General features: G+C 34.6%; 1 protein-coding gene across 1 annotated transcript in view; it reads right to left on the bottom strand.

The window, feature by feature from the left end:
• The window catches only part of ITGA1 (integrin subunit alpha 1), a 153,926-nt gene that overhangs the window by 34,900 nt on the left and 107,441 nt on the right, over positions 1 to 11,585 (bottom strand). The window contains exons 12-17 of the mRNA XM_023525132.1: positions 10,504 to 10,646; positions 8,008 to 8,151; positions 6,565 to 6,822; positions 4,120 to 4,250; positions 2,264 to 2,430; positions 629 to 769 (exon numbers count right to left, since the gene is read on the bottom strand). Coding sequence (XP_023380900.1) covers positions 629 to 769; positions 2,264 to 2,430; positions 4,120 to 4,250; positions 6,565 to 6,822; positions 8,008 to 8,151; positions 10,504 to 10,646 — 984 coding nt within the window. The remainder of the gene's footprint in view (positions 1 to 628; positions 770 to 2,263; positions 2,431 to 4,119; positions 4,251 to 6,564; positions 6,823 to 8,007; positions 8,152 to 10,503; positions 10,647 to 11,585) is intronic.

The following is an 11,585-nucleotide window of genomic DNA, read 5'->3' as shown; positions in this document are numbered from 1 at the left end:
ATGTCCCCTGCATGCACAGTGACTCAATAAAATACACTTAAAATGGTTCGAACTGGCTTACTAGACATTTCTAGAGATAAACAATTTGCTTTCCAAGGCTCCCTCACCCACTAAAATAGAAAGTTAGGTAGCACAAAACCTACAAAAGACAGAAAATACCAGATATTTCCCTCTTCGGTTTGAAGTCAAAGAATGAAATACATAGCTCAGGACAAGAAGAGACTTCAGAAAGCCTATGGCCCAACAGTTCCCTCTCAGTGCATTTAATCACTTATCATCCACATTTGTCATACAAGGCAGAGAGAAGTTAAATGTTTTTAAGGCAGAGAGAAGTTAAATGTTTTTAAGAATAAATGAATAAAGAGACAAGTCTTTTATTGACTAGTGCACTGTGCCTTTTATTATTCTATAATAAATGGATGTCTGATAACATGCACAGAGAAGATGAGTTTTATAAAATGTATTTGAAAATTAAAAGATCAGACCTGTGATTTTTCTGATAAAAGTGAACAAAGTTTACTTCATAGTGTGCACTTTGAAATAAAACAATTAGATTTGATTGACTTGAAATGAGACATCTATACTTTATTCTTGATTTGGAATAAGGTAGCTATGATATATGATTTACTTGCCAACATGTAGAAGAAATGCTTAGTGCATTCTGATTCTCGAACTGTGATGTTTCTTTGAATCTTTCTCTCTTGAGTTCCAGAGAAAAAACTTCGTGATATTTGTCTTAGTGAATCTAGTGTGACACGGTACTGCATATCTATAAAAAATAAAAAAAGAATAATTGAAGAAATGTTTTTTGGGGGTGATTTTCATATGATCCAGCTCTTTAAATTAGCACTATAGAAGAATCTCTTGGGTAATCAGTCAATTAAAAAAAAGTTTCTAGTATTCAGCACATCCACACTATTGTACTACAGTGGTATTTGTAGTCCTAAAAATAACCTTGAGGAACTCTACAGAACTGCTTTCTGAGTTCATTATGCTTTTAATGTTTAATTATACTTATTCTGTAATATATATGTATGTATGCGTGCACACACACACACATACCTACAAATCACCTAATTTCCTCACTATGGCTGTGTTTACTGGATTTTTACTTAAAACATTTTTTAGTCTAAAAGTGTTGGAGCCTTGCTTAGAATATTGATTATGCTATATTTTAATAAAGACCAAAATATACATTAATGAAATTTTACCTGTTTTATAAAAAATGCCATTTTAGACTGTTTAAAACATAATAAAATAAGCTTAATAAAAAAAAGTCTAATAAAATAAGCATACCACAATGAGAAAATCTAGTCAAACTTTATAATTTTCTATGATGGCAACAATCCTCATTTGACCATTTAGTTAGTATATAGAAACTAAATAAGACTGACATAATGTTATTATGAAAATATAAATCATTTTTCACATTGCTATGCCTTGTTTCTAGTCAGAAGAATATTGCAGAGCATAAATACGCACACAGGGAAAACTAAGAAAAATCAATTTTTTTCTCATGTCAATTTATTTTTATTTGTTTATTTTTAAGAAAAATCAATTCTAAAGATTAATGTTTTTTCTCATTCTACTTATATTTGGTTTGCAGAGTAAATTACTCTTCTGCATCCAATGGCCTTCACAGTTTTGACTCCAACATATTTGGACATCATGAAACAAGACTTAGAAAGTGTAGAGTGTGGGGAGGAGCGGGGATACCCGGGCTGCTGTGACATGCCTGTGATGTCTGACTCTCAAAAATGAGGGTCACCTTCTGAGTGAAGCAAAGGAATCTTGGGAAAGTGAGAGTGACCCAACATTCACATCCTTTGCAATTCCAGTCCTACCAAAGAGAGGGCAGAAGAAGGAAGGGAGGGTTCTTTGTGGTTTTCCATAGGAAGGACAACTAGGCTCATTAGAAGCCCGATTTCAAAACACTATCTCTGAATTGGTCTCAATCCCTCTCTCTTTCTCTTTCTCATTTATTTTTTAAGCATCTGATTGTTTACAGTTAAGTGGAGAGTTAGAGGGAAAGTCTGGAATGTTGAAGCCATCACATATAGTTTCTGTTCCAGAATTTTCTGGGTTCCATAACCTATTCCTTCAGCAGTAGAATATTTTTCAAGGTTCAATATGTTCATGGGACAAATGTGATGTCCAGATCCCTATCATTGGGGGAAATACAACATCTCCCTGAATTTGATCATGCTGGAGCAACTATATTGTCCTTCTGCCCCAAAGCACTTGTTCTATGTATTACCCTTACCGGCTTCGTAAAACGTGTCTTCTTTAGACTTTAATTTCACATCAAAACACACTGTAGCATTGATACAAACTGTTTCCTTTCCCTCCATGCGACAGTTTTTCTTTTGAATATTTACTTTATTAGGTTCAAAATTCATGGTCACTTTAACTACAGCCACATCTCGGGACCTACAAACATATAAATAGCAGTAATTACTCACACATTTTTGCATTTAATGAATGCCACTGTTTTGGGGGTTCAAAGTGAGCCCATTGAAGGGGATGATTCTTTGTGTATATTATGGGCTCTCAGGACTCCATTTCTCTAGTGAAACTTTGATACAGAAGAGATTGTATCTGATGTCGGAAGGACACTCAGGTTGCTTTGGAACCATTTTAGGTTTTTGTTTCTAAAGCGCAGCAGAATATGACACCCCAAAATACGACTGTAGGAGTTCAGGACATGCCACCCCAAAATATGCTACTTTGGTATACTGATTATCTTGAGCTGTAGGCACTTGAAAATCAGCAAATGCAGAAACAAGCTTTCTCTGAACACCTTTATCTGCCTAAAGACAGATCCTCCAAAAAAACCCTCAATTGTCATAAATCCCCTCTCTCAGAGTTTCATCGACCATGGAAAATTGACAGGAGAGGGGACTAGAAGTTCACAACACATCTAGACAATCCTTGTCACAAACTATCGTGCCTCCCATCTATTCTTCTAAGAGCCATTCATCTTTCCTAAAAATCTTTACTCTCCCTAAGAGGCCTATATGCCTCCTCCCTTTTCGCTAATAAGATGGTATTTAAGCCTGAATTCTAAGCCACCTCGGGGAGATACTCATTTCTCCCTGGGTATCTCCCATCTATCCACGAGGCATATATGTTAATTAATTCAGGATTAACAGTTCAAACAAAAACTAAATGTATGTACTCTTTGTTCCTGATGTCGGTGACTTCTGGTTTGGAGTCCTTGTTCCCGTGAGCCCTCCCCAAAGTCACAGCCACTGGCTGGCCAGCTTTCTCCTTTCCTAGGCATTGCCTTTCAGTTTCCTTTTCTCTCTGCTGTATAGTATACTGTATATATAGTTATATATATAGTTAAAACATTTTTAAAACAATGGGTACTATCCGTGTATGATTCAGTGTGTAATTTTTATTTGATCGTTAGTTCTGAAGCATTACCCTACATTATGACAGAGTCATCTATTTTCAGGTCTCTATTTTCATTGCAGTCCTTCACAATTTTCTTTACTACTCTTCCAGATAGATTTTTGGGAAAATGACCACTGAGATTTCTTTCCACCTAAATTATATTACATCAATGATTAATTTCATGGAATCGATATGCAGACTTTCCATCCATATATATTATAAATATATATTTATATTTATTAAATCCTTCCTTTTTATTTCTTAATAATGTTTGTAACATTTTTCAAAATTATCGCAAAAAATTCTCATTAATGCCATTCTTGACATAGTTCTTACCATATTTTTGAAATTGTTAACTAGTTAAAGCCAGTTATTAATGTTATTAATTAATAAATTATTTATTAAATAAATTAATAAACAAAATTGAATTAGTGTATGTATCTGACCATTGAATAGGATTTTGCAATTAATTGAAACTAATTTGGGGATGTAGGCATTCTAAAGGCTGAGCAAATTAAAGGTTGACTCTACTTGTTCCTTTAGTATAATTTATTTTTTAATACTTATAAACTTCTTCAGCTAATCAAGCTGTATCATTTTTATCTGAATAATGAAGCACAAAAGAAAATAAATATTTGGTATGATATGAGCCTCGATCACACTGAGCTCTCCAACTATTTGTGAAATATCAGATTAATTGAATGTCATTAAAATACATACCAGAAGAGGGCAGCACCACCAAGGCCCCCGATAGTCACATCAGTCAGACCGTCACCGTTTAAATCCATTTCTCCGTGAATAGACTGGCCAAAAAATTTCAGTGTCTCACCATCTCCACCTGATGGAATACGCTGTGAAAATTCCAACCGACAGTTTTTAGGTCAGAAGAGTCTCTTCTAAAACAGTTTCAAATAAAGCTGAGAACTTGGATTGGTTAACAAAAAATTAAAATTAAAGAACTTTTGGAAAGCTGCCCAAGAGTCCCCTCATGTGGAGACAAGAGAAATTACTCAGATGTTCTCAAAAGACATCTTTTTATAGTGCAGACAGAATCATTTCAGGGTTACTGACACCAGAGAAGGAAAAAAAAATTACATAACGTCATCTTGTCTAATCCTCAAGGAAAACATTGTGAGTAATTGGCTCTGATTTCTAGTTCCTGTTCAATCCCATTATGTAGAGATACTTGAAGGCACTAGAAACCTTGAAAACACATCATACAAGAAAGTGGGGGAGTGGGGTCAGTTTGGTTCACTGAACCTGGGGCTGGGTATAAATAACATATTCCTTCAAATACATTTTTCAATATTTGACCTTTTTTACTGTCTGCCAAAAATTGTCCTGCAAGTCAAGGTCACAATAGACTCACTTCCACTCACATCTATTTTGAGAGGGCACAAATGCATATGGAGTTCTTGAAGATTGATCTATGCACATCCCCATACATGTTTGACATCTGCACTTCCTGACTTAGCTTTGGTTCAAGCTGATAATAATTTAATAGAACTTGATGGCAAGGAGGCAGGACAGACAGACACCTCCTGCACTTGGGGTCTTCTTATCCTTCTATTTCCTGCTTAAAAGTTGTAAATTAAGAAGCCGAATAAGGCAAAAAAAAAAAAAAAGGAAACTTTTTTTTGTGCTTAAATGCTTGTGGCTCACTGGGAAGTATTTCCTTATTTTTTCCGAAAAGAAATTAAGAGATGTCTGCCTCATTGGTTCTAAAGGAGTTGATTCAATATTATTCTGTATCGTCCCATATACAAGTAGCACCTCTGGTTACCATGGAAATGAGTGAGCACATCCTCATCAATCCCTGGGAAAGCATTTTGCGGATAATTAAAAAAACTCAACTCTAATAATCTCTCTTGTTTTTGTTTAAAGTTGTGTCTTGATTTACCACCATTTTACAAAATAAATTTTTATGACAACTTTATTTTGTTTATTAAGGATTTAAAAATCCTTCTTTTTTTACTGCAAATGACACTCCATTAAGTTTGCAGGATAATACTGAAGGAATAATAGGTAGAACCCAAGAAAATAATTCTGTCTAGTAGTTCTTAATTCTGTCACAACCTAATGATTAATATTGCTTGTTTCCAGTAAAGTAAATAATATTATGAAGATGTTTAACACTAAACAAATCACTTATTAATTGGATAGGAGTGTTGTTACTGAAATAGACCCTTTATTTTGTTGTTTCGCTGTTAATGTCATTATATCTCTGTGAAAAGTTAAGCAGAACTTCCCAATACATAAATTTCAAGAATTCTATTGACTACAGTACCAAAGAGAACAATCAAATGTAAAATGATTAATGTTTTGATTTTCTTTTCTTGTTATGTAAGTTAGAAAGCAGTAAATTTTATTTTACTTGTAAGTAGTTGTCTAATGCCTAAGTATGGTTACTTAAAAACAATTAAATTAGAAGAAATCCTTTAAGTTATCTAATTTTTATAATACATTAAACACTTCTATAAATTTGTATTTTTCTCATGTAGGAAAAAAATTACTTTTGTGGATTAGAGCCATTAACTGACAATGAACTTAAAACAGGAACAACAGAAATCTTTTGCAAGTTAAGCTTAATTATTCAGGTTATTTTCAAAAGCGATTACTTGTGAGAAATGATAAGCCTTTGGAAACTCAGATTTATTTGATGAAAATATATCAATTTAATTCATAAATATAAATGTAATGCAGTTTTATTATAACAACATGGATACTGAATATAAAAACAATAATCTCACCTCCTCTATTGGCAAAATCATGTATTATTGTTCTCTTATTCAGAAAGTGGTACTCTCTGTTTAGGATCAGACAAATCGCAGATGATAAATAGCATTGATAAAAAGCTGAAACTTATTGGACTTCATTAACCAATGTCACCATAAAAAATAAATAATTTAAAAAAAAGTGCTTTTTTTTTTTTACTATTTCAGAAGATCAAATTATGGAGACATTGCAAATAACAGGAAAACAAAACTAGATAAAAGGGTAAAATATGAAGCAATTCTTCTATAAAGATAATTTAGAAGAAGAGAATTAGAAATCTAATTTCCCAATAGAGTTAGAAGAAAATTAAATAACTCAGGAAGCAAGACAGGTGACACAGCGAACCCACTTATCGCTCAAGGGTGAGAATCTGTAGGTTTAACTTCTTACTTGTGCATACTCTTTTCTTATAGTCTTGCCACTTCCATGATAAATGTACACGGCTCCCCCGTGATCATCTTCCAGGGGAGCCCCTATCACGATGTCATTAAATCCGTCAAGATTGAGGTCTTTTACGGCAGCAATAGCTGTTCCAAAACGAGCCCCGCACGGCTCATTTTTGTTTTCTTTTGTGCATGAATTGTGCTTCAGAGATGAACAGCAAGTCTGCTTAATGGGTTCCAGGCTCATTTGATATTCAAACCTTGTCTGGAAGAAAGATAAACAGGATACTTATGGATTTTTATCATTACTATGGCAGAGCAGGATTTTTAAGTGCCTACTGAATCGGCTCTATTAAAAACCATTTGTACATCAACGGTAAAGTCTGTAAAATTTCTTAAACTGTGCTTATCTGAGAGCAAAGTTAGAAATTTTAAAGAACAGAAAGTAAAAGTGTGAGAAAAAAGACATATTGAGGATTTTGATGGATTCTCTTTTTTAATGCAATCGAATGTTTAACTCTCAGCATCTTTTAAAGCTGAAGAACTGAATTTTTGAATCCCCAGTTTGTGTCACTATCCTATCATCACTCAATATTGTGCTTCTTTGAAAAGCCTCTATATCTTTTCTCTTATAGAGAAAATTTACTCTGTTCAAATGTAAACTCTTCCCAAAACTATCAAGAGTAAAAAAAGCCAAAAAAAGCCAAAAACTCAGCAAAGGCCAGAAAGTATTAGCAACAATGGACAGGAACACACTTTTTTGGGTAAAACAGAATGGGACCAAAAAATGTTGACAGGACCCCCCATCCAAAAAAAGGAGAGAGAAATAAAATAATTAATATAGAGAGACTCTAAAAATTTTAAAAACTGAATAGATGAATACTGACTTTGGTGTAAACAGCAAAAAAGTCTTCTAATGAAGAAATCAAGAATTATTTCACTTAACAAATGATGTCTAAAGTCAGGAGTGAAAAACAAAATCTCATTCCAGCCTAGTAAAATATTCCAAAGGCCATAGTAGTTTACTGAAAATGTCTGGTGTCATTGCCTTAGAATTCCCTACTTTTCCAATCTCTTCACCTCCCCCCCCCCGCCGCCCCCAGCTTACCACCCACCCTGCTAATACTACCTATCCTCGAAGCCGGAGTTCATGAACGACTTCCCTGTGAGTTTCTTTAGCAGTTTAGTGAGATTTATCTTTATCCTATATATTCCGTTAAAAAACACTTCACACTTCTGAGCAAAAAAATATCTAATGGTTTGAACTACTTTATTAGAATTTTAAATGTTCATTTAGAGACTGAGAGGTCAGTGGGGGTAAATGGGCCCTGAAAGATCCTTTGTTTCTTTTTCCAAAGTGAGTGAAAAATTAGAACTACATTATATGTTCAAAACTGAAAGGAAAGGAGAGGTCTTCTTGGATTTCCACCAAACTCACAGTTCCCATTACCTGATTCAGAGTGTACACATACACTCTGCCTTGCTCCTCCTTCTCTGTCCCCATGTACATGGGAGCCCCAACCAGAAGAATGTCAGTATTAGAATCTTTATCAATGTCAACTGTTGTTAAAACACCACCAAAGTAGGAACCGATCTAGAACACGAAACAGAACAAAACAGTCTGATGAACATCACAATTTCTCAAGGAAGCTAAAAGCCTGCATTTCTTTTACTTCTACCAAGTGAGATTCAGATGGCAAAGGAAATGAACTATAGAAACTGATGCTACTTGAGAACTCTGATTGGCTCTTGCAAGAGGCTCAATGGCTATTAGCCATGCCCATCCTGGAGGATGAGTAGTGGTTATAGATTCTGTAGCTTGAGAGTAAGAGAAATTATTTCCTTTAGATTTTACCCTAATCTCTTTTCTCTCTATAAATCAGAAGAGATCAGTAATACCACAATGATTTTTTTAAAAAGGAAATAAAATACATCACGAGGAGCTGAATCATACTGAAATACAGGGGCAGTATATTTCCCCTTGTAGTCTTAGAAGATTGTCTACTCAACAAAATGGTTTAGTTTTGTCCCAGCAGCTACAGGAGATAGAAAAATGTAAAAAGATTGCAGGGGATCATCTCCTTGCAGCGATATGTTATCTCTTTTAAAGATAAGAACGTATTTTAGGAAAGTGTAGGGACATACACTATACTTCATTATCAAAATGCAATAACTTTCCCAAATATTGACTGTGCTTAAAATTGATGTTCTTGATAATTCTCTTATTGACACTTCCTGTCTTAGCTTCCACGATTTTATTTTTGCTTTCCTGATTCTGCCACTCCTTCATAGACCAGCCTTTCATTTCATCTTTGCTGGCTCCCTTCTCTCCTCCCACTCTCTAGATTTTGGCTTCTCCTGAGCTCAGACTTGCATTTTTCCCCCCATTCTCCTTACCCTAGATGAGCAATCCTTCCCAAACATTTCCATTACCACAAATTGAACATTTCATTCCATCCTCTTTCTCAAGGATCCAGTTCTACATTTCTAGACATCGCTAGACATTTAGACAACTATGAGGCATTGACATTTGAATGTCCTTTTCTCACAGGCTTGTGAAGGATTTAAAAGTTTTTTTTTTTTTTTAAGTTTAATTAGTTACAAATAGAAATAAAATATAAGATCTGTCAACTTTGGTCCTGCATTCCCACATGGGTGCTGCAACCTTTACATGGCACATGAGCTGCCAAGGCCCCACACTTCCTATTATCTTCTGTCCAGCAGCTTATTCATTTACTTTACCTATCTGGCACCTGCAACCATTTAAATTTGTGCTCACTGTTATAGGAAACATGACTAAAACCAAATAATAATTTCAAAAAGATCTAAACTACATGGGTCGCTGACATTTTAATCATGGTGCTATCTTTCTCCCAGATTCCAGGCTTGAACCTCGAAGCATTCATAGTTTAAATCATTCGTGATACTCTCCTCAAATGTCCCTGGAAGCTACGTCTGCGGTATTATAAAAGATATTGGCTCCTGTGGGGCTTTAAAGCCACGGCAGCTCCTGCCCTGCCTGACCTGTCTGTCCCCTTGCACCTAAGCTGCACTGTCGTGCTGGGCTGCTGCAAGGTCTCCTGCAGGGGCCGAAGGCTGCTGCTGCCTGGTCCTTAGGAGTAGTTTGTGTGTGTGTGGGCTAGCAAGTTGGAATATTTAGTGAAGTTTGAGAATCCCCTCATCTCATGAGGATGGCAGAAGAAAATTAACAAATTCTTATAATAGAACACTTGGAAAATAAATACAGAAAACTAAAAAAAATAAATAAATTAACCAAATTATTACAATTCAATAATAATCAACAAAACCATAGATGTTTCTTTCAGTTTTAAAACTATTTATCTATACTTATATTTTTGTGTTACATGTATAATTTCTTAAATGACTTTTAATAGTCAATCTTATCTAATGAGATTTTTCAATTTTACATGTTACAAATAATTTCCAGTTAGCGTCAGGAGAAAATCTTGATTCGTTAGCCTGTCATTCAAACCCTCGCACCATCTTTGTACCTGGCTCTTTCACTCCTCTTTCTACCTATCTACATTCTGACTTTCCTTCTAGACTAGTTCAAATTTTCTCTCAAGATTTTCCACACTAATCCTAGCTTAAAACAATCTTTCCATCTTCTAAAGTTACTGTCTGTGCCACTGTCACTTTCATGCTTCTTAATGTTTTAGATCTTTTTTCTTATCTCTATTTATGTTTGTAAATATATTTACATCTATTATCTATACATCTTGCCCCACCCCATCAAACTGAAATATTCCTGAGGCTACGATACAGACAATTTACAAGCCTCCAGGAACCTAACGCAGGGCCCTGTTCTCAGTAGATGTTGAACGTGGAGGTACTGGCGTTTTAAAACTTTAAGACAATAGACAGTTAAGTTAAATTTACGTAGAGTATAAATAGATTAATTTAAAACGATAATTTTTAAGCTCACCTGTTCTCCGCAGAGTGTCTGGAGAATTCTGATGTCTCCATCTTCCATTCTGTAGATGACAACCTGGCCTGTGTGGTTGTACCGGGGCTGGCCCGCAATGTAAAGCACATCTCCAGGAATGGTGGCAGAGTTTACTGTGTAACCTAACAAAGGAGAGATGCCAGGTATGCTCTCTGACCCCTTAAAGTCTGCATAGAATAAATGCAGATCCATTTTAAATAGTTGGGAGAATCATTTTTATATTTTAACGTGGACTTCTCTTTTTTTGAAAATAAATATATTTTTTAAATGCAGGTAAGTTTGTTTTGGCAGAAGCTTTTAGTGTGCTCTGTAATTCTATACCACAACGGTTTTCTCCAGAAAACCGTTGTTTTTACTCTCAACCTCAGTTTTTCACTGTTTAGAGGCACAAATTATAATAACATTGACAGAAAAAGGAAAAGAAAAAAAGAACTCTTGCAATCTGAGTTTACTACTTTGTAATAAATCAGTTTTATTTCATTTGGACACATGTGTCTGTGCTATTGAAATCAATAATTTTATATAGTTGGAATTATAACAAATGCAAGCCTTTGCTGTATTGTGTCCTAGGCTTTTAAATTACATTTTTAAACGCTTGAAGCTGATTTCTCTAAGTCATAAAGGCTTGCATTTATACCACAAGATTATTCCCTGATGGAATGGTGGAATTTAGGTGGTTTTTAATTTTTTGGTATTATACTTAAGCCTGGAAAGACATCTTTCAACATTTAATTTTTTTTCTTTTGGATTGTTTTGATGATAAATTTCATGGAATAGATTACTGGATCAAATTTTTAATGGTTCTTATTGTGTCTAGCAAATTCTTTCCAGAACATTTGTACTAATTAATTCCATGAGCAACCAAAGAAGAGACTAGTTTCATCAATCTCTTCCAAACACTGTGTATCACTATTCTTATTTAAATTGTGTACGTTCTAATGTTAAACATCCCCTAATAATAGTAGCTTGCTGTGATTTTAATTTGCATTTGTTTGATTAAAAGTGAGCATGAACAGTTTTTCATGCTTAATGATTCCTCTGTTTAATTCAGCTTTCATGTT

The sequence above is a fragment of the Pteropus vampyrus genome, unplaced genomic scaffold (assembly GCF_000151845.1).
Source record: "Pteropus vampyrus isolate Shadow unplaced genomic scaffold, Pvam_2.0 Scaffold531, whole genome shotgun sequence".
NCBI classification, from domain to species: Eukaryota; Metazoa; Chordata; class Mammalia; order Chiroptera; family Pteropodidae; genus Pteropus; species Pteropus vampyrus.
The sequence above is the reverse complement of the archived record's forward strand: the minus strand, read 5'-3'. Positions and strand labels throughout refer to the sequence as shown.